The sequence below is a fragment of the Salmo salar genome, chromosome ssa10 (assembly GCF_905237065.1).
Source record: "Salmo salar chromosome ssa10, Ssal_v3.1, whole genome shotgun sequence".
NCBI classification, from domain to species: Eukaryota; Metazoa; Chordata; class Actinopteri; order Salmoniformes; family Salmonidae; genus Salmo; species Salmo salar.
This window is the reverse complement of record NC_059451.1, coordinates 77803058-77826274: the sequence shown is the minus strand read 5'-3', so window position 1 is coordinate 77826274 and position 23217 is coordinate 77803058. Positions and strand designations below refer to the sequence as shown.

Here is a 23217-nt window from a genome sequence, read left to right as displayed (position 1 = left end):
TTACTAATCAGACCAGAAGATCAGTTTATCACACATGAAAGTGAGCAGTTTGGTAAGGTGGGTATAGTACACTATCACATTGGATTTTGAACATTCTGAATTGCTGGTCAAAATCCTAACCCAAGATCCTTTTTAGGATCTTATGGTTTTCCAGTGTAACACTGTTGTATCTAGCACTGAGGTATGTACCAGCTTCTTACCAAGATCATGAGTCAAGATCTTACGAGATTTTGCACACAAAGATCTATTCAGATTGTATTTTACAGTATCTATTTAATATCATCACTTCTATCATGAAATCAGACATCCATGTCAAAGTTGCATAAGCCAAACCAGTTCAATGATAATCAAATACACTATTTTTATTTGACATACAAGAGAGACGGCGAGGAAGAGGGGAAAGGGGGACAGACTGATAACGAGACGGGAAGAGGGCTTCACTGCGTGGCCTTGCCACCAGCGGCTTGTGGGGTGGTAGTCAGGATCCTGGCTGTCACCGTGTTGATGGGCTTGGCGACTAACAGGTTGCCGTGGGCGGCTGATTGCGAGTCCACGTCCTGGAGGTATTTGACCATGACGGGGATCTTGGAGAAGTATTTCTTTGCCACTGTGTGTTTGTGTTTGACATTCCGAATGAACACCACTCCATAGGCCTGTCCATGGTCAACAGGGGTTGAAAGTTTAGACATTTCCACCCATCTACCTAGTGGTATCATAATCTATGACATTATATTGCCTAGAACTGATTTTTTTCCTATCTCTTAATATAGGTTATGTTTACTTAGTTAAAACAAAATCTGCTGGAGAAACGAGGCAATTCATTTTAAACCCTCAAGTGTGCGGGTGTGTGTGTTTACCTTCTCAATGTTCTCCATTTTGATGTGAGCAGCAGCTTCTTCCTTGGTGAGCAAGATGCAGTTCCAGGGACTCCACTCCCACTGGCAATCCCACCTCACCATTACCAGGTCATGCATGTCGCTCCACGCACTGAGGGCCGACTGGGCCCCCCACACTACATCTACCAGATACCGCAGGTCCTGCTCCTGTAAGATACACACGACCACAGTCAGACCCACACACAAACACAAACACACACACACACACACACACACACACACACACACACACACACACACACCCTGCAGCAGGTAGGTAATCTTGGCCTCTTTGTTCCTCTGGGCCTCAGTCTTGCGGAGCCTCCTGAGGATGGTCTTGTAGTGGGAGAAGTCCTCGCGGCGGCGAGCCTCGTTGTCCAGCTCCGAACAGCTACGACACTTGCCTACCAGGCGAGCATTGGCCGTAAGTGAAAAGTCAGTGGACAGCAGGTAGCGGCTGCAGCCGCGACAGAAGTAGATGTTCTTCCTCAACTGGGCTGGGTCCTGGGGGACCTGAAGGAGAAAGGAGGGGGATGAAGAGGAGGGTGAGGGTCAGAATAATACCGTTTTCTTAATTGGCCTAATTGAACCCACTGGGCGCACACTGGTTGAATCACCGTTGTTTCCACGTCATTTCAATTAAATTACGTTGAACCAATGTGGAATAGATGTTGAATTGACGTCTGTGCCCAGTGGGAAAGTTCAATAATTATATTTTATTGACAAGAAAATACACCATATAACACCTAAACACCATACGGTCTCAGAAATGTACACTCGATATACAAAAGTATATGGACACCCCTTCAAATTTGTGGATTCGGCTATTTCAGTCACACCGTTGCTGACAGGTGTATAAAATCGAGCACACAGCCATGCGATCTCCATAGACAAACATTGGCAGTAGAATGGCCTTACTAAAGAGCTCAGTGATTTTCAACATGGCACCGTCATCAGATGCCACCTTTCTAACATTCGCATTGCCCCCTTGCGAGGTTCATACAGAAATGGTTTGTCGATCGGTGTGGAAGAACTAGACTGGCCTGCACAGAGCCCTGACCTAAACCCCATCGAACACCTTTAGGATGAATTCGAACGTCGACTGCGAGCCAGGCCTAATTGCCCAACATCAGTGCCCAACCTCACTAATGCTCTTGTGGCTGAATGGAAGCAAGTCCCCACAGCAATGTTCTAACATCTAGTGGAAAGCCTTCCCAGAAGAGCGGAGGCTGTTTATCAAAGGGGGGACCAACTCCATATTAATGCCCATGATTTTGGAATGAGATGTTCAAAGAACAGGTGTCCACATACTTCTCGTCATGTAATGTACCTTGAGCAGTTTGGCCACCTCAGGGTTAAAGGTGGGGTTTTTGATGTACTGGAGGAAGAGGGTGGAGATTCTCTTCCTCAGCCCCTCCAGATTGGTCTCCTTTACCCCCCTCATCAGGAGGTCCGCCTCCCTGTCAATCAACTCCACAATGTTTTGGGTCAGCTTGCAGTCATGCTCCTGTACAATTATGAAATTTAAAAATCCTCATAGAAAACAATGGCCAATTGTCAATTCACAATCAATCAGTATGTATATTTCATATCTAAAAACAGCTCAAGATTAATCTATCTTTTCAGTCAGTATGGGTTGAGGGTAAGTGTTCCCACCTTGACGGTGTGTTTGAGTGTGAGCAGCACGTCAAGCCTCTCCTCCTGGTTGAGGTAGTGCAGGTTGATGCTGGAGTACAGGTCTCTCAGCTCCTTGGCTCTGATGGTGTACTGGGTGTCCACCTGGGTCATCTTCCCATCGAATGCACGCCACCTCTTAGGGGCAGCACACTGGCAAATACAAAAAATATATATTGTTTGTCAAATGTTTTAATTGAAACTAAGAAGGGCCTGCATTGCCTATACAATGCTATGGAAAACTCTGGGAGAGAATTAATGGGACACCGCACATATCCCAGAGCAGTGGGAGAGAATAGAAGGGAGGGGACCTTTGACCTTCTCAAGGAAGGCCTGCACGGCCTTGTCGTAATTCCTCTCTCCGGCGGCAATGCGATGGCGTCCGATGGAGGCAATGAGCTGGCTCTCCTGCTCCAGTAGCGCACACAGAGCAGCCTTCCTCTCAGCACCATCCAGAGTGGCATCGATGTGCTCTACCTCCTCTCTTCTCCACTCTGTTACAAACACATACAGAGGATTTAAACACACACACACACACACAGTCTTGTACAGCTAACCTTGTGGGGACACACAATTCAGTCCCATTCAAAATCCTATTTTCCCTAACCCCTAACCCGTACTCTTACCCTAACCTTAACCCGATTGGCGCAGTGGTCTAAGGCACTGCATCTCAGTGCAAGAGATGTCACTACAGTCCCTGGTTCGATTCAAGGCTGTATCACATCCGGCCGTGATTGGGAGTCCCATATGGCGGCGCACAATTGGCCCAGCGTTGTCTGGATTTGTCCGAGGTAGGCCGTCATTGTAAATAAGAATTTGTTCTTAACTGACTTGCCTAGTTAAATAAAGGTTACACACAACCCAAAAACCTAACCCTTAACCTCTCTAGGGTAGGGGGCAGTATTTTCACATCTGGATAAAAAACATACCCGATTTAATCTGGTTATTACTTCTGCCCAGAAACTAGAATATGCATATAATTGTTTGATTTGGATAGAAAACACCCTAAAGTTTCTAAAACTGTTTGAATGGTGTCTGTGAGTATAACAGAACTCATATGGCAGGCAAAAACCTGAGAAGATTCTGTATAGGAAGTGCCCTCTCTGACCATTTCTTGGCCTTCTACACTCTCTTTATTGAAAACTGAGGATCTCTGCTGTAACGTGACACTTTGTGAGGCTCCCATAGGCTCTCAGAAGGCGGCAGAACGTTGAATGATGACTTTGCAGCCCATGGCTGAAAAACAGTAGCGCAAGTGGTCGATCTGAGAACAATGAGACGGGTGTGCGCGTGCACGTGAAGAGTCCATTTTAGATTTTGAGTCTTTGAACAAAAACAGGGTTTCCCGGTCGGAATATTATCATTTTTTTACGAGAAAAATCGCATAAAAATTGATTTTAAACAGCGTTTGACATGCTTCGAAGTACGGTAATGGAATATTTAGAATTTTTTTGTCACGATACGCATCCGCGCGTCACCCTTCGGATAGTGTCTTGAACGCAAGAACAAAACAGAGGATATTTGAACATAACTATGGATTATTTTGAACCAAAACAACATTTGTGGATGAAGTAGAAGTCCTGGGAGTGCATTCTGACGAAGAACAGCAAAGGTAATCCAATTTTTCTTATAGTAAATCTGAGTTTGGTGGGTGTCAAAATAGCTAGCCCGTGATGGCGAGCTATCTACTCAGAATATTGCAAAATATGCTTTTGCCGAAAAGCTATTTTAAAATCGGACACCGCGATTGCATAAAAGAGTTCTGTATCTATAATTCTTAAAATAATTGTTATGTTTTTTGTGAACGTTTATCGTGAGTAATTTAGTAAATTCACCGGAAGTTTGCGGTGGGTATGCTAGTTCTGAACGTCACATGCTAATGTAAAAAGCTGGTTTTTGATATAAATATGAACTTGATTGAACAAAACATGCATGTATTGTATAACATAATGTCCTAGGAGTGTCATCTGATGAAGATCATCAAAGGTTAGTGCTGCATTTAGCTGTGGTTTTGGTTTTTGTGACATTATATGCTAGCTTGAAAAATGGGTGTCTGATTATTTCTGGCTGGGTACTCTGCTGACATAATCTAATGTTTTGCTTTCGTTGTAAAGCCTTTTTGAAATCGGACAGTGTGGTTAGATTAACGAGAGTCTTGTCTTTAAAATGGTGTAAAATAGTCATATGTTTGAGAAATTGAAGTAATAGCATTTCTAAGGTATTTGAATATCGCGCCACGGGATTCCACTGGCTGTTGAGTAGGTGGGACGAAATACCCTAGAGAGGTTAACATAATTTGAATTCTAACCTTAACCCTAAACCCCCCACAAATAGCATTTGACCTCGTAGGGACTAACAGATTCTTGTAGGGACTTCTGGTCCCCACAAGAATAGTTAAACACGTCCACTCACACACACACAAACATGGAAACCATGTGTTTGATGGAAACCATGTGTCACATGGAAACCATGTGTTTGATGTATTTGATGCCATTTCACCTATTCCGCTCCAGTCATTACCACAAGCCTGTCCTCCCCAATTAAGGTGCCACCAACCTCCTGTGACACACACACACACACACACACACACACACACACACACACACACACACACACACACACACACACACACACACACACACACGCACGAGCAGCAAAGTGTGGTCCCTGCTTACTCTCCAAGGCACTGTAGAGCAGGGCGAAGTCGTCCCTGCACTGGGGGTTCATCCTCCTGTGGTACTCAGCCTTGATCTGCACCTCTTTCTCCTCCCTCTTCCTCCTCCCCTCTCTCTCCATCCAGGCCAGACGCATCTCCCTGTCCTGCCTCAGCTGGTCCGTCATCCGCTTGGCCTGCCAGCGCCGCGTGTACATCTGCAGAGTGATCACCTATAGGTGGAGGTAAAGGTGTGAGCACAGAGATACAAAGGCAGGTCTGTCTGTCTATGTATAGTTCAGAGGACGTACAGCTCTCAGTCTCTTGCCATGGTACTGGGCGGCGGTGACGTAGGAACCAGGAGAGATGAGCTTGTCCTCCATGTTGGACACGTAGCAGCCGATCTTGGTCATCTGGGTGGATGTGCTGTTGGTGCACTGCTGGGACTGGCTCTTCACCGTCACTGTCTGAAGGAGAACATTTGGTTGTTCGCATACCTTATGCAGCTCCAGATGCAAAAAATCATGTTTGAAAAAGATTTTGGTTTCAAACTTTTTACACATTAAATGCACTATGCCTTATGTGGGTTGAATGCTGTAACAGCAACATTTATTCACATTACTTTACTTTAATAAAATATTTCAGTTGTTCTGTATATTACATTTGTTTTATTTATTTATTTGATTACTTTATTCCAAGACATCATGTCATTTCTATAGAGCTGCTGCCTATGCTGTCTGACAAAAATCACAATTCACGAAAACAACTATCAATCACTTAGATAATGTATTTTTAGGTAGAGATACCCCACGAAGCAACTGCTCTCTATCCCTCTCGATCGCTCCTCTCCCTCTCCGTGTCTGCCCCACACAGACCGGACAAGTAGGCACGCAATGGATTATGGTCATTGTTAGTTACCACGTTTTCTGTGCTAAACTATGTAGAATATTGGGCTGTTGGAAACTACAACATTGCACAGTTCGGGCTTGATCTGTTTTACATTATATATACAAAAGTATGTGGACATCCCTTCAAATTAGTGGATTCGGCTATTTCAGTTACACCTGTTGCTGACAGGTGTATAAAATCGAGCACACCGCCATGCAATCTCCATAGACAAACATTGGCAGTAGAATGGCCTTACTGAAGAGCTCAGTCACTTTCAATGTGGCACCTTCATAGGATGCCACCTTTCCAACAAGCCAGTTCGTCAAATTTCTGCCCTGCTAGAGCTGCCCCGGTAAACTGTAAGTGCTGTTATAGTGAATTGGAAACGTCTAGGAGCAACAACGGCTCAGCCTCAAAGTAGTAGGCCACACAAGCTCACGGAAGTGCTGAAGCGCATAGCTTGTAAAAAACGTCTGTCCTCGGTTGCAACACTCACTATCGAGTTCCAAACTGCCTCTGGAAGCAACATCAGCACAATAACTGTTTGTCGGGAGCTTCATGAAATGGGTTTCCATGGTCAGGCAGCCGCACACAAGCCTAAGATCACCATGCGCAATGTCAAGCGTCGGCTGGAGTGGTGTAAAGCTCGTAGTCATTGAACTCTGGAGAAGTGGAAACGCAATGAATCATGCTTTACCAGTCCGACAGACAAATCTGGGTTTGTCGGATGCCAGGAGAACGCTACCTGTCCATATGCATAGTGCCAACTGTAAAGATTGGTGGAGGATAAATAATGGTCTGGGGCTGTTTTTCATGGTTCTGTCTAGGCACCTTAGTTCCAGTGAAGGCAAATCTTAATGCTACAGCATACAATGACATTCCAGACGATTCTGTGCTTCCAACTTTGTGGCAACAGTTTGGGGAAGGCTCTTTCCTGTTTCAGCATGACAATGCCCCAGTGCACAAAGCGAGGTCCATATAGAAATGTTTTTGGTCATGTAGTGTATATCTAGGAAACTGCGCATTGAGCTCACAGAAAAAAAACGTAACTAAATGGAATTCAAATAATTGAACCGACGTCAGTCAATTAGTTGTTTAAAAATTGAAATATAACAACTGTCAGTTAATCGCTCAGCAATAGTGTGTGTGTACCTGTGTATCGCGGCTGAAGGTCCCCACCCCCCTAATGGGTTTCCTCTTAGCTATGGTCTGTACAGCTGCATGGTGGTACTCTGTCTCTGTGGCCTTGTGTCTGTAGCCTCCCAGGAAAGCCTTCCTATGGGTGGCCCTCTCAATCTCCACCACCACATCCTGGAATGTCTCTGTCTCTGGGAGAGCAGGGGAGGACAGAAATATACAGATAAAGGATGCAACGCATATGAATATCATCCATGAAAGCTGGCCCTGCAAAAGTATGGTATTGTCTCCCAGAAGACTGGTAAAGAAAGACTAGTAAAAAATACCTGTCTGGACTCGGACAGTGATTACGTCAGGCATGTTGTAGTCCTGCTGGGGCTTGACAGGACGGATGGGGTGGTTTTCAGGGTCAGACGAGTTCATCTCCAACTGGATGGTGCCATGAGGCTGCACTCCCAGCTCTATCAGGGTCCTATGGTCTTCTACCATCCTGCCTGGATGGACAAAGACCTAAATCAAAATGCATAAACAAAGAAAATCAAGGCCTTAGCAGTTAGTTGAAAGGCTTACCGCTCTGAGAAATCTGTATGAGTTCTGATGGCACTTTCAGCTCATTTGCGAAGTGATACTTCAACTCCTTGACGGTCAGCCCAATTGCAAAGGCCATCGTCATCATGTGTCCCTCCGGCATCAGCAAGATCTTCACTACAATAGAGAAGATAAACAACATGTCCAACACAGAATATGATTGAGAGAAACATGATAAAGCAGACAAATGCCCTTCCTATCATGAAACTATTGTGGTCTATTATTATTGTGATACTTTGTAAATCCTCTTTCTTACCAGTGGCTGTTGAGTTCCCAACTTCATTAGAAAAGGTTGTTTTCTTTGGTGATGCTTCATCTTGCCTGCTGTCCTCTGGAAGGTCCGCTTGAGCTGTCGCCTCCACTGTGTCCTCCTCACCTGATGTCAAAAAAGTTGACTTGTGCACCGCTTCCCCCACCAGCTCGCCAGTTTCAGTCTTTACCCCAGTATCGCTATCTTGTACATCTGGAGGCGGGTGTTCAATGGTGTTGCTTTCAACCTGAGATTCATCGAATTCTGCTTCAGGACTTTTCCCCTCTTTTTTCACATTTTGTTCATCAGCATTGCCGTTGAGCCCCGACGTTTCTGCGTCTTCTTCGGACATGGCTGACAGATAGCTAGTTAGCCGCTGACAGCAGTAGGGGAAACAACGTTTTTAAGCGTCAGTAAAAGTGAGTGGATTTTTAATTACATAATTTTTATTGCCAGTTACTCTCAAAATGTCGATAAGCAAGCTGGATAGAAGCACGCTAGCTTTTATTTCCCTGTGTATTTTCAACTGCAGCCTACTGCTGTTTGTGCCGCAAACGCTTGGTCGCTGCCATGGTAACGTCCATGTGATCTCTGCTAAAATGTAACCAATGAAATGTCTCTGCCCACAAAGGTTACCAGAGTCCAAGTAGGGACCATCCCTTGCGAAATCAGCATTACAATCTTTGAACGTTAATTAATTTCAAATGAATGGTAGCAATATATCTTATAATTGGTATTAGTGTGGTAGTTATCAGGTAGCACTACATAATGTTTATCTTGGCAAGCATTTATAAAGTTGACCACACATGTGATGTCTATTTCAAAAAATTGGCACCCAAATAAATGATTTGGCCTTTATTAAAGTTTTCAGAGAGAGAAATTAAGGAGGCTTTTATATATTTAAAAATGGCCTCCTAGTTCAGGGATATGACACAAAACATGATGAGATTGGCAAAATAATCAAAAAGCAAACCAATTGAAGATTATTATAAAAGCCTACATTTTTCCATCTGTAGAACTCTATCCACTTCCACAATCCTCCAAGCAAAAATATTTAGGAGCATATGGAACCAAGATGGTCGCAAATTAGAGCCAAGTGTGTGATTTAGGCCTACACTTCAAAATCCAGAAAGAGTATTTTATTTATTTTATCTTTATTTTATCAGGGAGTCATACTGAGACCAATGTCTCTTTTATAGATGATCCCTAAAATTACAGAAAATACACATCAAAATACAACTACAAAATGCAAACAGAAAGAAAAACACAATCATAAAAAAACAAACACGTTCATCAGTAATAAGGTCCTCAATCAGCGTTCTGAATTGCCCTAGAGGCACCAGAACATCACATTTAAGAACATTTTGAAGATTGTTCCACAAATAAGGTGCAAGAAAACTAAACGCTGATTTACGTAACTCAGTACAGACCAAAGGAGTTTCCAGAGTTAACTATACCTGAGACCGGGTGTGGTAACTCGTATGTCTAAAGTTTAATAATGATGTTATGTACAGTGAGACTTTTTGTAAAATGGCTTCATAAATGAAAACATAGCAATGTATCAATCTATGTGACATCAAAGAGGGCCAACCAACTTTCTGGTAGAGAATGCAGTGACGAGTACTAAAATTGACGCCGGTAATAAAGCGCAGTGCGCTATGATAAACTCCATCTAAAGGCTTTAATGAAGTGTAAGCTGCTTTCATATAGATGATGTCGCCATAGTCTAGGACCAATAGAAACATTGACTGAATAATCTTATTTCTACTATTTAGTGAGAGGCAGGACCTATTTCTGTAGAAGAAGCCCATTTTTATTCTCAGCTTCTTAACTAACTCATCAATATGCTTTTTAAAAGACAGCTTTTCATCTATCCAGATGCCCAGAAGTTTGTAAGCATGGACACGATCAATATGGACACAATCCAAAGTGCATATGCTTAAATCATCAGACTTATTTTTATGCGCTCTAAACATATATTTAGTTTTACATGCATTCAGTATTAATTTAAGGTCAATCAAGTTTTTTTGTAATACAATGAAGGCAGACTGTAGTTCAGATGGAGCCTGGTCAACTGTGAGGCAATAACATACACAACAGTATCATTGGCATACAAGTGCAGGTTACAATTTTTTACAGATAAGTCAATTTTGCTAATGTAAACAGTAAAAACTTTGGACTAGTCTGGTCAGATTTGACAGCTCTGCTTAGGTATTTGTTATTGTGGATTACTGTTATAAAGCTAGGAGTTTGAATGGGTCTGATGGGTGATCTGTGTCTGGAGTTGTCACATCCTGGCCAGTATAAGGGTTAATTGTCATTTTAGTTTGGTCAGGACGTGGCAGAGGGTATTTGTTTTATGTGGTTCAGGGTGGTGTGTTAGTTAGGAGGGCGTTTGATTTATTATTTCCGGGTTTTGAGTTATGGTCTATGTTGATGTATTTCTATGTGTAGTCTGGTTGATCTGTTTCTATGTTGAGTTAATTGGGGTGGACTTCCAATTGAAGGCAGCTGTGTGGTGTTGCCTTTGATTGGAAGTCCTATATTAGTTGGGTGTGTTTGTCTGTGTATTTGTGGGAGATTGTTTCGTGTTTAGCGTGTGTAAGCATAACAGGACTGTCAGTGTATTGTGAGTTCGTTTTTTTGTTATTTTTGTATATTCATTTTGAGTTTATTAAATGTTCAAAATGAACTATATCAACTCTGCTGCATATTGGTCATCTTTTTCCGACGATGATTTCGCTATATCGTCAAACAACGAAGAAATCCCTGACAGGAGTATGTGACATGATTTAAAAGATGTAAGTAGTTCTGTCTGTCCTTGAGCTGTGTTCTGTAATATGTCATGTTTCGAGTTTTGTGTAAACCCCAGGAACAGTAGCTGATGTTTTCGCAACATCTAATGGGGATCCTAATAAAACACCAAATACCAATGATGGCTCCTCAAAAGCCATGGTAATCTAACAGTTCTATTGTGGCCGGCTGCCTCTACTACTGGGATAATCCACACTTCAGAACCAAGTACCCACTGCTATGTGGTTACAGACACAAGAGCTCGTAGCAATTTATAAGATACTGCACATTAGAGGCCTGTTGTCTGCACGGACACACACACACGCCACAAAAGAGAATAATCCATTGCATCTATGAGCTTGATCTCTGATGACATGAATGGTGGGATTCAAGCCAAACATGACTGAGAGCAGGCTTAAAACACACAATGATGACATATATAAGTGTGCCATATTTATGATAAACAGCCCATGATAATTGTCTCATAGTTGTACACTGGCACCAGGTAGTTCCAAGTGATTTAAATGCAGTAAGTACAAAAACTCTTTATAGTACCAACAAGGTACTATACTTTGTTTACATCAACAAAGCCCTGCAGTTTGTTCCATACATTAAAATAACTACCCAATTTGGTAGCCTGGATTCCATCCAGATTGAGCCCCTCCCCTGTCTGGCTCAACAAATCTAGATGCCAAGAGACATTTGCCAGTCAGGATGGCACCCTTGCAGCATAATGGTTGGTCAGACATTAAGCCCAGGAATTTCTGCCGTGACCTTTTGAATTGTTCTAGTAGCTTCACATGGGCTAACACTGGAGGAGAGAACAGCAATGGGGGGAGAGACGCCACTGACTCTGCAGCTAAAGCCGATCTGGTGGAGAATGTGAAGACTCTGCTGTGGAGCATGGGAGCTTCTCCACACAACACCAACAGCAGAAATGACTACCCACTATTGCTGGGTAAAATTGGTGTACTGCAATCTGAGGAAAAGGACACATAAACTGTAAAGAATTGTGTTGTTTAATCACATTGATCATGACACTGTTACCAAATCACCTTAAAACACCTATTTGTTTTAAGGTGTTTTGGTAACAGTGTCATGATCAATGTGATTAAACAACACAATTGTTTACAGTTTTTTAAAACCACTGAGCTGTAAAGCTTCATTCTCCTTGCTGAAGCTGTTAGGGCTGGGTCATATGAAATGGCCTATTATTTTATTGCTAGCGGAGCCTGGGTGGAGCAGATCTGTCAGAAGAAGTGGACCTTCATGCTGAAAGCAGCCAAGGTGGGCTGCTCTGAGGTCATGATGGTGTTGCTAAGGCACGGAGGTCGGGTTAACTAGAAAGATCACCAGGGGGTGACCCCGTTGGGTGTTTCCATGTCCACATACTAGACATTGTTCTTCACTATGGTATGAAACCAGTGAGGTAAAATCAGCTCGGAATGTTAATGTATCTATCTAGTCATAGGTTCTGTGAATTTACAGAGGTCTTGCTTGTAAACTTGTCTCATGTACTGTATTCTCTCAGCTGGTGTGACTTTGTTTTTACATGTCATATAAGGAAATGGAGTCAATTCCCAGGCTTTAAATGGGAAGAGTGTTCTGACGGATGCAGTTGGTACAGGAAACTCAGTTTGAATGGACAACTACCAATCCACAAGGCAGCGCATGAGGGTCACTATGAGTGAGTAAAGTCAAGATCTGCCGTAACACAGTTCATAGACATTCGGCCAGGCCTCACAGGTGTTGAATGACATGTCCATCTCCACCAAACTTTTTTCATTTCTCACTGCTATCAAACTCACTGGCCAAAGCCCGATTCACTTTGCAGTTGATAGCAACCATTCTGATTGTATGGAACTACTCATAGAAAATGACTTTGTACGTCAACGTCCTCCTGAACCTACTCCTCTCAGACAAGTACATGGACATGAGAAGAAGCACATTATACTTTGCTGTCTCTAGGGACATCCCATGCGTCAAACTGCTGTTGAACGCAGGAGCCAAACCTGAACTGGACCTACTATGCTGCCTCCTGGTGGCGGTGAGAGCTGGGAGGTATGAGATTGTGAAGCTGCTTCTGGCCAGACAGGCAGACATCAATTGTGACTTTACAGTGGTCAGTAACACAGTGCTTCCCCCGGCTCTGCATTACTGCCTGCGGGACGAGATGATGTGTCTTCTGCTCCACAATGGCTATGACGTTGAAAGGTGCTTCACTTGTAACCATGACGACAGCTTGAGTATGAAATGTGTAGAGGAAGATGAAATGTTTATGAAGCTTCTCTCGACTGAGTGACAGTCTGTCCTTTATGGAGTTTTGTGAATTCATGAGTCTCTCATGCACCTGTCTGGGTGTGTGGTACGCATTCTTCTGCACGATGTTAGTCATGTGCATATCTCTTCACAATTCAAACTCACCCTGGAGAAGCAGAAAGAATGGCCTGACATATGTGACGTTCTGGGTAAGATTATATCCTGGCAAGACTATATGTTCAAATACAATGCTTTTACTATTCTAAATGCACCATTTACATGGAGTATATCACATTCAAAATGTTTACTTTTCTGTGTATTCCCTTTCACCTAGGGAAACCCGATCACTCAAGCACCTGTGCTGACTGGAGATCAGGAAGCAGCTGACCTTGAAAAGGCTGAATGACCCCATGATCAGGGTCGGATTAATGCAGGGGCTTACTGGGGCTGAAGCCCCTGGGCGGCACAAGAGGCAGCAAAAAAATATATTAAAAAATAAGGAAATATATACAGTATATATTATATATGTAGTATGTTTTGACTGCAACCGCCAACCACAGGAGGACTCAGGAGCCCGCTCTCAATGAGTGTAGACAAGAGGTCAGAGACCAGGCCGTGCCTTGCCAGGATAACAACCTCTCCCTCAACGTGATCAAGACATAGGAGATGATTGTGGACTACAGGAAAAGGAGGACCGAGCACGCCCCCATTCTCATCGACAGGGCTGCAGTGGAGCAGGTTGAGAGCTTCAAGTTCCTTGGTGTCCACATCACCAACAAGCTATCATAGTCCAAACACACCAAGACAGTCGTGAAGAGGGCACGACAAAGCCTATATCCCCTCAGAAGACTGAAAAGATTTGGCATTGGTCCTCAGATCCTCAAAACGTTCTACAGCTGTACCATCGAGAGCATCCTGACTGGTTACATCACAGTCTGGTATGGTAACTGTTCGGCCTCCGACCTCAAGGCACTACAGAGGGTAATGCGTACGGCCCAGTACATCACTGGGGCCAAGCTTCCTGCCATCCAGGGCCTCTATACCAGCCGATGTCAGAGGAAGGCCCTAAAAATGGTCAAAGACTCCAGCCACCCTAGCCATAGACTGTTCTGTCTGCTACCGCACGACTAGCGGTACCGGAGCGGCAAGTCTAGGTCCAAAAGGCTTCTTAACAGCTTGTACCTCCAAGCCATAAAACTCCTGAACAGCTGTCATCAAGGCAAAGAGTGGCTACTTTGAAGAATCTCAAATATAAAATATATTTTGATTTGTTTAACTCTTTTTGGGGTACTACATGATTCCATATGTGTTATTTCATAGTTTTGATATCTTCACTATTATTCTACAATGTAGAAAATAGTAAAAATAAAGAAAAACCCTGGAATGAGTAGGTGTGTCCAAACTTTGACTGGTATTGTATATACATGTATCTCCTCCTAATATTGTACAATATGTGCGTCGTTTCATTGGCCTGGGCTGTTGTTTGTTTGAATTCAAGACCAAAGCCCAGTTGCCTATGATTTCTTAATCTGGCCCTGCCCATGTTCATAAGCTGTGACCTTTTCCCTCCCAGACTAAAGAGCTACTTGATGAATGATCTGTATGGCCAAAGTGTTTGCCATGTAGGGAGAAGAGACAACTGTGAACTACCAACCATGCAACCTTACTGACTGTGCAGCTTGTATACAGTATGTTTGAATTGTTAAGCATATTATACATTTCTGTTTCACACGTTTTTACACATTGTAAAGTAATTTAAAAAATGTTGATTGGATAATGTCTTCTCTCTTTTTGAGCAACATATTAGTCAAAAAGCAACATATTAGTCAAAAAGCAATAAGTAAAGCATAGATGTTTGATAAAGCCTTTGAAAGGGAATTGATGCTGGAGCTCTAGCAGTTCTGATGCAGCTTCTGAGAGATCCTATTCAGTTTCAGCACAATAGTCTTGAATCATCTTTGCGTCTCGGAAAATCAACAACACTGGATGTCTTTCTACATTTTAACCACATGTTAATACTACTCAGCAGGGAGCTCTTCAAGCCCCTTTGATGGTCTGCCAGAGAAAATGGATCTTCCCTGAACAATTCTCTTCTGACAAGGCTAATATTTTCCATCTGTTATTAAAACATTGCTGTCTCTTTCTGAACTGGTCGTATAAATATCTCTATAATTATTACAGTTGACATTATGGAAAATGAGTGTACATAAGACACAAGATTTGGATGTTGTGGTATGGCCTGCATGCTAAACAAATGACTTCAACGGAAGCAGATGACACCTAAAAATAGCATTAGGCGCGTGCGTGCGTGCGTGTTGGTAGAGAGGGGATTCAGTTCAGGCATGGCACAAATTACACTCTTCAATCTCTCTGTCTGGACTGGGTGGGATCCGTGATTTCAACAGAACTAGACTTCACAGGTGAGAACTGAAATCTGCCTGACTGGTGAATAGGACAATATATCTAATAAAACAGAAAATTGTGTTTAGATGTTTCTGGAGTCAATTACCTTTGCACACCTAAAGGTCAGGAGCACAGTGATAGTAGGCCACATGCTAACATTGTTATTTCCTCTGAAGCTATGGATCCTGACGACATGGACGAAGATCAACTGCTTGATTACGCTATTCAGATGAGCATTCAAGAGTCATGCCCCAAATATTATTATCATCTTTAGAGAGGTAATGCATGATACGAATACACTTCTGAAAATACTACATGTCCTAGTCTACTTTTGCATTTTGCTATATGCTGTCATTGTTGAGATCAAAATGACATGAACACTTTTATTAATATTATGCTTACATAAATTATTTTGGAACACTGTCTGAACATGATCTCCTCTGTTTCAATATTCTCAGTGATGAACATCTGAAGATCCTAAAGGCTATTGATCGAGGTAAATGCATTGTAACTCTGTCTGATTACTGAGATTGTCATTTTCACATTCAGGGTTTTATGGGTAACACTTTACTTGACTTGACACCCAGCAACAACACATTATGACATGGTCATAACCATGTCATAATATGTCATAACAGCTGACATAAATTGTTATAACCTGTCATAATAGGGTTATAACACTGTCATGACCAATATGTTTACACCTGTTGTGACATATATTGTGTTATTTTATGGCTGATTATGACACCTACTTAAGAGTGTGAAAACCCACATTTATTCAAATGTGTTTTTTCCCTGCCAAGAAGTTTCCTTTTGTTTGAAAGTTTGTTTCCTAAGTCATTTGTTGTTGTTGAAATTAATTATTTACAGTCATGTTTTTTCCATCATATTTTACGTAACTTGTAGAAAATGCACTTTATGACACTGTCAAGAAGCATTATGACCATCCTGTGTCACTTTACTTAGACAAAGAAAATACACTTTATGACACTGTCAAAAAGTATTATGACCATCATAATCATATAAGCCAGATAAGTCTATCACCTACATGCCCTCGGTCTAAGGCACTGCATCTCAGTGCTAGAGGCGTCACAACAGACCCTGGTTCTATTCCAGGCTGTATCACAACCGGCCGTGATTGGGAGTCTCATAGGGCAGCGCACAATTGGCCCAGCATCGTCCGGGTTAAGGTTTGGCTGGGGTAGGTTGTCATTGTACATTTTTATTTAATTTATTTTTTATTTATTGTAAATAAGAATTTGTTCTTAACTGACTTGCCTAGTTAAATAAAGGTTAAATAAAAAATTAAAATAAATAAAAAAGTTTGTCTTGTCCTGCTCCTGCATTCATCCCAGTCATCAGAAACAGAGCTTTGGGGTAGGCACATGTCTGACATCAATGTGTGCACAATTACAATGATAATTTAATATGGTACATTTCAGAAAATGTTATATAACAAAAACATACTGTTCACAAGTAGGCTATGGTGTAATGGAATGTTTTGCCTTGTTTGGTTTTGTGGGTTTTGACACTCTAATGTAGGTGTCACAACCAGACATAAAATAACACAATATATGTCATAACAGGTCTAAATATATGTGTTATGACCATATTATGTCAGATATGACATATGACACGGTTATGACTGTGTTATGACGCTGGGTGTCATGTAAAGTCCTACTGTTTTATTTCAATTATGAACCAGGTTGGATAGGCATTTTTTGCAAAAATATATTACATTGGCCCACTAAATGAATGCACAGCCCACGCAAAGCAAACCGTGGTGTTGTATCTCACACTGCTGATGTACTGTACTCAAAAAAACTTTGCAATGAAACTGCATCAAGCCCACTTGTCCCATTGTAGTGAAGTAATATTTGTCATAAACTCAGCAAGAAAAGAAACAACCCTTTTTCAGGACCCTATCTTTCAAAGATAATTCGTAAAAAACAAAATAACTTCACAGATCTTCATTGTAAAGGGTTTAAACACTGTTTACCATGCTTGTTCAATGAACCATGAACAAATAATGAACATGCACCTGTGGAACGGTCATTAAGACACTAACAGCTTACAGACGGTAGGCAATTAAGGTCACAGTTATGAATACTTAGGACACTAAAGAGGCCTTTCTACTGACTCTGAAAAACATCAAAAGAAAGATGCCCAGGGTCACATGTAACAAAACCTGCACAGGATCGGTACATCCTAACATCACAGCTGTGGGACAGGTACAGGATGGCAACAACAACTGCCCGAGTTAAACCAGGAACGCACAATCCCTCCATCAGTACTCAGACTGTCCGCAACAGGCTGAGAGAGGCTGGACTGAGGGCTTGTAGGCCTGTTGTAAGGCAGGTCCTCACCAGACATCACCGGCAACAACGTCGCCTATGGGCACAAACCCACCGTCGCTGGACTAGACAGGACTGGCAAAAAGTACTCTTCACTGACGAGTCGCGGTTTTGTCTCACAAGGGGTGATGGTCGGTTTATCGTCGAAGGAATGAGCGTTACACCGAGGCCTGTACTCTGGAGGGGGATCGATTTGGAGGCGGAGGGTCCGTCATAGCCTTCCCCGTAGCTCAGTTGGTAGAGCATGGTGTTTGCAACGCCAGGGTTGTGGGTTCGATTCCCACGGGGGGCCAAGTACGAAAAAAATGTATGAAATGAAAAAAATGAAATGTATGCATTCACTACTGTAAGTCGCTCTGGATAAGAGCGTCTGCTAAATGACTCAAATGTCATGGTCTGGGGTGATGTGTCACAACATCATTGGACTGAGCTTGTTGTCATTGCAGACAATCTCAACGCTGTGCATTACAGGGAAGACATCCTTCTCCCTCATGTGGTACCCTTCCTGCAGGCTCATCCTGACATGACCCTCCAGCATGACAAAGCCACCAGCCATACTGCTCGTTCTGTGCGTGATTTCCTGCAAGACAGGAATATCAGTGTTCTGCCATGGCCAGTGAAGAGCCCGGATCTCAATCCCATTGAGCACGCCTGGGACCTGTTGGATCGGAGGGTGAGGGCTAGGGCCTTTCCCCCCCAGATATGTCCAGGAACTTGTAGGTGCCTTGGTGGAAGAGTGGGGTACCATCTCAAAGCAAGAACTGGCAAATCTGGTGCAGTCCATGAGGAGGAGATGCACTGCAGTACTTAATGCAGCTGGTACTGTCTGTTACTTTTGATTTTAACCCCCCCTTTGTTCAGGGACACATTATTCCATTTCTGGTAGTCACATGTCTGTGGAACTTGTTCAGTTTATGTCTCAGTTGTTGAATCTTGTCATGTTCATACAAATATTTACACGTTGAGTTTGCTGAAAATAAACGCAGTTGACAGTGAGAGGACGTTTCTTTTTTTTGCTGAATTTATATTATGTTATACATAGTCTTATCACGGGTCGCATGTGGGCTATGTAATTAATAATGACAAAGCCTATTAAACTGATTATCTGACTCCATAATGATGATTTAGCAATATGCAAGCAGGACTATTGATGACTTACATTAATAGGCTATCAAGAAATATCTGAGAATTGAATACTAAATGCAAGTATCTCATATCATTGTAAAATTAATGATTACATTATACAAGGCATGAACGTAAGTTACAATGCATTACTGACATTAACAAAGCATTCATAATCTGGGCATGATCAGAGAGGGAGAGAGAGACAAGGAACCCTTGGCTTGTGCCATGGCCCATTGGTCATGGGAGAGAGAGGGTGAGAGAGAGTGTCATCATCACCTCCACTACTATTTTGGGGGCTGGGCCAGCTCGACACCATTTTATGTAGCTTAGATGAATCATGTCCAATTACTTGACAACAGAAAACTGCTAGGAAACTGTAGACTGATATTGAATGGCTGATATTTCATCTTAAGACACTAATGCTCCTGTGAAAAGTCATCATTCTTTCTGGTACATTCTCCACCCAGGTGACATTCTCGCCCTCCAAGAGCTGTCAGAATTTCAAGAAGGCTTCAGTGAGGCAGATGACAGGGGCTGGTACCCTCTGCACAAGGCAGCTGTCCAACCTCTGGTGAAAATGCTGGAGATAGTGTTGTGTGGTAGGCTATTACGGAGCAATTACATCATGGGCTGCATATCTGGACTCATACTGCATATCCCATAAATCTGCTGGCATGGATGTGGATATTTACTGATTCATAGGCGACATGAAATGTCTTGTTGGACATGCTAGAACTGGTTCCTGATCTCTTGGGTTGTGTCCAACAGCGTCTTTTAGGTTGTCCCTGTAGGAGAAGACAATGGAGGGAGAAACACTGCTAACTCCAGCAGCTATGGCTGGTCTGGTGGACAATGTGAAGATGATACTTGAACATGGAGCGTCTCCCCATAACACCAACAGCAAGAAAGAATCCCCTCTACTGCAGGTAATAGTGAAAGGTATAAAGTCTGTGTCCTTGGCATCCTTGTTGTCACAACAAGTATTATTGTTGAAATGACTCCTACCATATTGTTCCCCTGATATTCAACAGTTGTTGTGATTTCTCCCGGTCAGCTGTTAGATTTGGGTTGTATGAAATGGCATCTGCCCTGATCACGAGAGGAGCCTGTGTGGAGCAGGTCTGTCTGAAGCAGTCGACTGCCCTGCACGAGGCGGCAAAGTTAGGCTACTCTCATATCATGGAGCTGTTGTTTGAACATGGAGGTCAGGTCTCTGAGATTGATCAAGACGGCGTGACTCCAATGGCCATTGCAGCAGAGCACGCCCACTCAGAGGTTCTAGAGATCCTTATTTACAGTGGTGAGTAGGTAAAAGCACGATAGCTCCAGTTTGCCCTCTGATAGGCTAGAGCTTGATATAACTTTCAACATGTTACATAAAACAACCCAAACCCAGAGTCAGATATATATATAAGAGTCATATCTATATAGAGAGTTAGGCCAATGCGGTTTCTGTCTGAATGTTACGAGAGCGCCACTTTCTCCTCCATAGTCGTTGCTAGGTGATAATTGATGCTTCCGCTTTGTGCCGTTTATTTCTGATAATTTTCAAAACCTATGAAGATGTCCAGTGAAAGCAGATATGCAATTTATTAACACCACAACACAGGACCGACTTGGATACACATTATCCCAAATGCTAATCAATAAAAACGTATCTGAAATCCGCTGCTCTGTTCTGCTTGTTTACAGCGGGTCATTTCATAGAGAATTGTTGGAGGCACTCTCGTATTGTTATGTCATCAACATTTTGAGAATAAAGGCGCTAACATGGCGTCCGCTCTAAAAACCTGGCCGAAATCTCTTAATATATGGCTCTGCCCAAACCCATCGGACACTTGGGCTGCATTTAGACAAGCAGCCCAATTCTGATCTTTTTTTCACTAATTGGTATTTTGATCAATCAGATATGCTTAAAAAAGATCTGATGTGAAAAGATCTGATGTGATTGGTTAAAAGACCAGTTAGTGGAAAGAATATCAGAATTGGGTTAATTGTGTCAACGCCGCCAAATGACTATGGGGTAAGGTGTGATTTGGGACATCGTGAGAATCTCAATTGAATTTCCTTGATTTCTCATGTCCTCTCTCCTCGCCTTCTCAAAACCCATTGGACAGACGGCGGGAGGGATATCTGACCTTTTCATCCATGTAACGCTTGATGTAGTGGGTGTGGAGTCAGGCGCAGGAAACAAGAGCGCTTGCTATCGTGTTCCCCGTATGCTGTATGATGCTGCACAATCTGGGAATCCAGACTGTATAGATTTCCTTCTGCGACATGGAGCCAGCCCCAATGTACCTAGCCTGTGCTCAGAGCTACCCATTCATCGAACAGCATATGAGGGCCATTACCTGTGAGTACAACCTGTGAGTTCTCTAAGGAGGATGGTGGGAGGAGCTATAAGAGGACAGGCTCATTGTTATGGCTGGAATGGTATAATTGGAACAGTATCAAACACATCAAACATATGGAAACCACGTTTATTCCATTCCAGCCATAACAATGAGCCTGTCCTCCTATGGCTCCCCCTACCAGCCTCCTCTGCTAGAGTCCATTGTTTATCTTTAAAATAAAGAAGAGCAGAATGTAGTTCGAAGGAAACCTACTTCACTGATCAGAGTTAACTTTTCTCTATCAGGTCACTGAGAATTTTTATTCTGATAGAAGGGCAATCAGACTTTCAGGCCAGAGTTCCATTCACTCTGCAGCCGACGGAGTCCATGTACAATGCCTGGAGATACTCGTGGAAAAGGGCTTTGATGTCAACTCTCTCCTAGACTTTCACATCGCTGAAGACTACAGAGACATGAGAAAAAGTGCATTGTACTTTACTGTCTCTAATGGAGACGTGACCTGCACTGAAATACTGCTGAACACAGGAGACAAAACTGACCTGGCCGCTCTATTCTGCCTCCTGGTGGCGGTGAGAGATGGGCAGTACGAGATTGTGAAGCTGCTTTTGGCCAGACAGGCAGACATCATTTGTTACTTTGCCGTGGTGGGTGACACAGTATTTCCCACGGCTCTGCAGTACTGCCTGCGGGACGAGATGATGATGCGTCTGCTGCTCAACAACGGCTATGACGCAGATAAATGTTTCTGCTGTACCCATGACAGCACCTGGGATGACCTGAGTGACCAGACTGATTCCAATTATCAAGAAAAAGTTTCTGTGAGTTATCATTTAAAATCCAGAATCTCTCATAAAATCCACATATTAACGATTGTAATAAATGCCCTAACAAATCTCTTTTGTCATCCCTGTCATCCAGTTCTGTAATTTCATCAGAGTTTCCTGGCTGGTGCACTTGGCTGGGAGAGCAGTGTGGATCCTTCTGGACTACGTCAGTCACGTGCCTCTCTGTCCAAAGCTGAGACAGATCCTGGATAAGCACAAAGAGTGGCCTTAGATCAGCTACATATTAGGTGGGTAGTTTGATCAAATTTAAAGGAAAAAACAAGATAAATGTGTAGGCAATGCAATGGCCATGAGTAGGGGACATGGCCCACTAAAAACCCAAACTACCTTTGCTCCTGAACCTGAAACCTCTCTTCTGTCTTACTTCTCTGACCAAGCGAAATCCCGTTCACTGACACATCTGTGCAGACTGGTGATCAGGAAACAGATGACTCCAAAGAGACTGGAGGATCCAAACATCAGGGACTCCGCCCCCTTCCCACCCAGACTTTTTTAAATTCACCTTTAAATAAATGTCACCTTTATTTAACCAGGTAGGCCAGTTGAGAACAAGTTCTCATTTACAACTGCGACCTGGCCAAGATAAAGCAAAGCAGTGCGACACAAACAACACAGAGTCACACATGGGATAAACAAACATACAGTCAATAACACAATGGAAATGTCTACATACAGTGTGTGTAAATGTAGTAAGATTAGGGAGGTAAGGCAATAAATAGGCCATAGTGGCAAAATAATTACAATTTAGCAATTAACACTGGAGTGATAGATGTGCAGAAGATGAATGTGCAAGTAGAGATACTGGGGTGAAAAATGGCACAAAAAAATAATAACAACATGGGGATGGGGTAGTTGGGTGGGCTATTTACAGATGGGCTATGTACAGGTGCAATGATTGGTAAGCTGCTCTGACAGCTGATGCTTAAAGTTAGTGAGGGACATATAAGTCTCCAGCTTCAGTGATGTTTACAATTTGTTCCAGTCATTGGCAGCAGAGAACTGAAAGGCGGCCAAAGGAG

General features: G+C 42.8%; 3 protein-coding genes and 1 pseudogene across 3 annotated transcripts; 3 read left to right on the top strand and 1 right to left on the bottom strand.

The window, feature by feature from the left end:
• Window positions 1-253: 253 nt before the first annotated feature.
• iqub (IQ motif and ubiquitin domain containing) lies at window positions 254-8628 on the bottom strand. The gene is made up of 12 exons (XM_045688108.1): window positions 8072-8628; window positions 7798-7932; window positions 7554-7721; window positions 7243-7418; window positions 5514-5669; window positions 5225-5435; window positions 2868-3043; window positions 2532-2702; window positions 2206-2382; window positions 1139-1388; window positions 858-1042; window positions 254-653 (listed from the first exon to the last, which is right to left on the bottom strand). Exons 1-12 carry the CDS (start codon window positions 8415-8417, stop codon window positions 438-440), a joined length of 2367 nt encoding a protein of 788 aa, XP_045544064.1. The 5' UTR covers window positions 8418-8628; the 3' UTR covers window positions 254-437.
• A 3017-nt stretch (window positions 8629-11645) lies between these two features.
• LOC123724552 (ankyrin repeat and SOCS box protein 15-like) lies at window positions 11646-14714 on the top strand (annotated as a pseudogene).
• Window positions 14715-15451: 737 nt separating this feature from the next.
• Window positions 15452-20379, top strand: LOC106561129 (ankyrin repeat and SOCS box protein 15-like). The gene is made up of 5 exons (XM_014124771.2): window positions 15452-15537; window positions 15697-15798; window positions 15979-16016; window positions 19467-19598; window positions 19768-20379. The coding sequence occupies exons 2-5, from the start codon at window positions 15767-15769 to the stop codon at window positions 19788-19790; spliced, it is 225 nt and encodes a 74-aa protein (XP_013980246.1). The 5' UTR covers window positions 15452-15537; window positions 15697-15766; the 3' UTR covers window positions 19791-20379.
• Window positions 19833-22409, top strand: LOC106560956 (ankyrin repeat and SOCS box protein 15). The gene is made up of 5 exons (XM_014124427.2): window positions 19833-19938; window positions 20054-20299; window positions 21166-21293; window positions 21638-22171; window positions 22272-22409. The coding sequence occupies exons 1-5, from the start codon at window positions 19833-19835 to the stop codon at window positions 22407-22409; spliced, it is 1152 nt and encodes a 383-aa protein (XP_013979902.1).
• Window positions 22410-23217: the final 808 nt, after the last annotated feature.

Excerpts from the sequence above, each read along its gene's own strand:
- iqub (XM_045688108.1), bottom strand. The coding sequence starts at position 8,417 with ATGTCCGAAGAAGACGCAGAAACGTCGGGGCTCAACGGCAATGCTGAT. Across the intron at positions 7,419-7,553 it reads CACTGTCCGAGTCCAGACAG|AGACAGAGACATTCCAGGAT; the intron begins GTATTTTTTACT and ends CTGCTCTCCCAG. Across the intron at positions 654-857 it reads AAATGGAGAACATTGAGAAG|GCCTATGGAGTGGTGTTCAT; the intron begins GTAAACACACAC and ends GACCATGGACAG.
- LOC106561129 (XM_014124771.2), top strand. The coding sequence starts at position 15,767 with ATGCCCCAAATATTATTATCATCTTTAGAGAG. Across the intron at positions 15,799-15,978 it reads TTATTATCATCTTTAGAGAG|TGATGAACATCTGAAGATCC; the intron begins GTAATGCATGAT and ends CAATATTCTCAG. Across the intron at positions 16,017-19,466 it reads CCTAAAGGCTATTGATCGAG|GTGACATTCTCGCCCTCCAA; the intron begins GTAAATGCATTG and ends TTCTCCACCCAG.
- LOC106560956 (XM_014124427.2), top strand. The coding sequence starts at position 19,833 with ATGGCTGGTCTGGTGGACAATGTGAAGATGATACTTGAACATGGAGCG. Across the intron at positions 19,939-20,053 it reads ACTGCAGGTAATAGTGAAAG|CTGTTAGATTTGGGTTGTAT; the intron begins GTATAAAGTCTG and ends TCTCCCGGTCAG. Across the intron at positions 22,172-22,271 it reads ATTATCAAGAAAAAGTTTCT|TTCTGTAATTTCATCAGAGT; the intron begins GTGAGTTATCAT and ends CCTGTCATCCAG.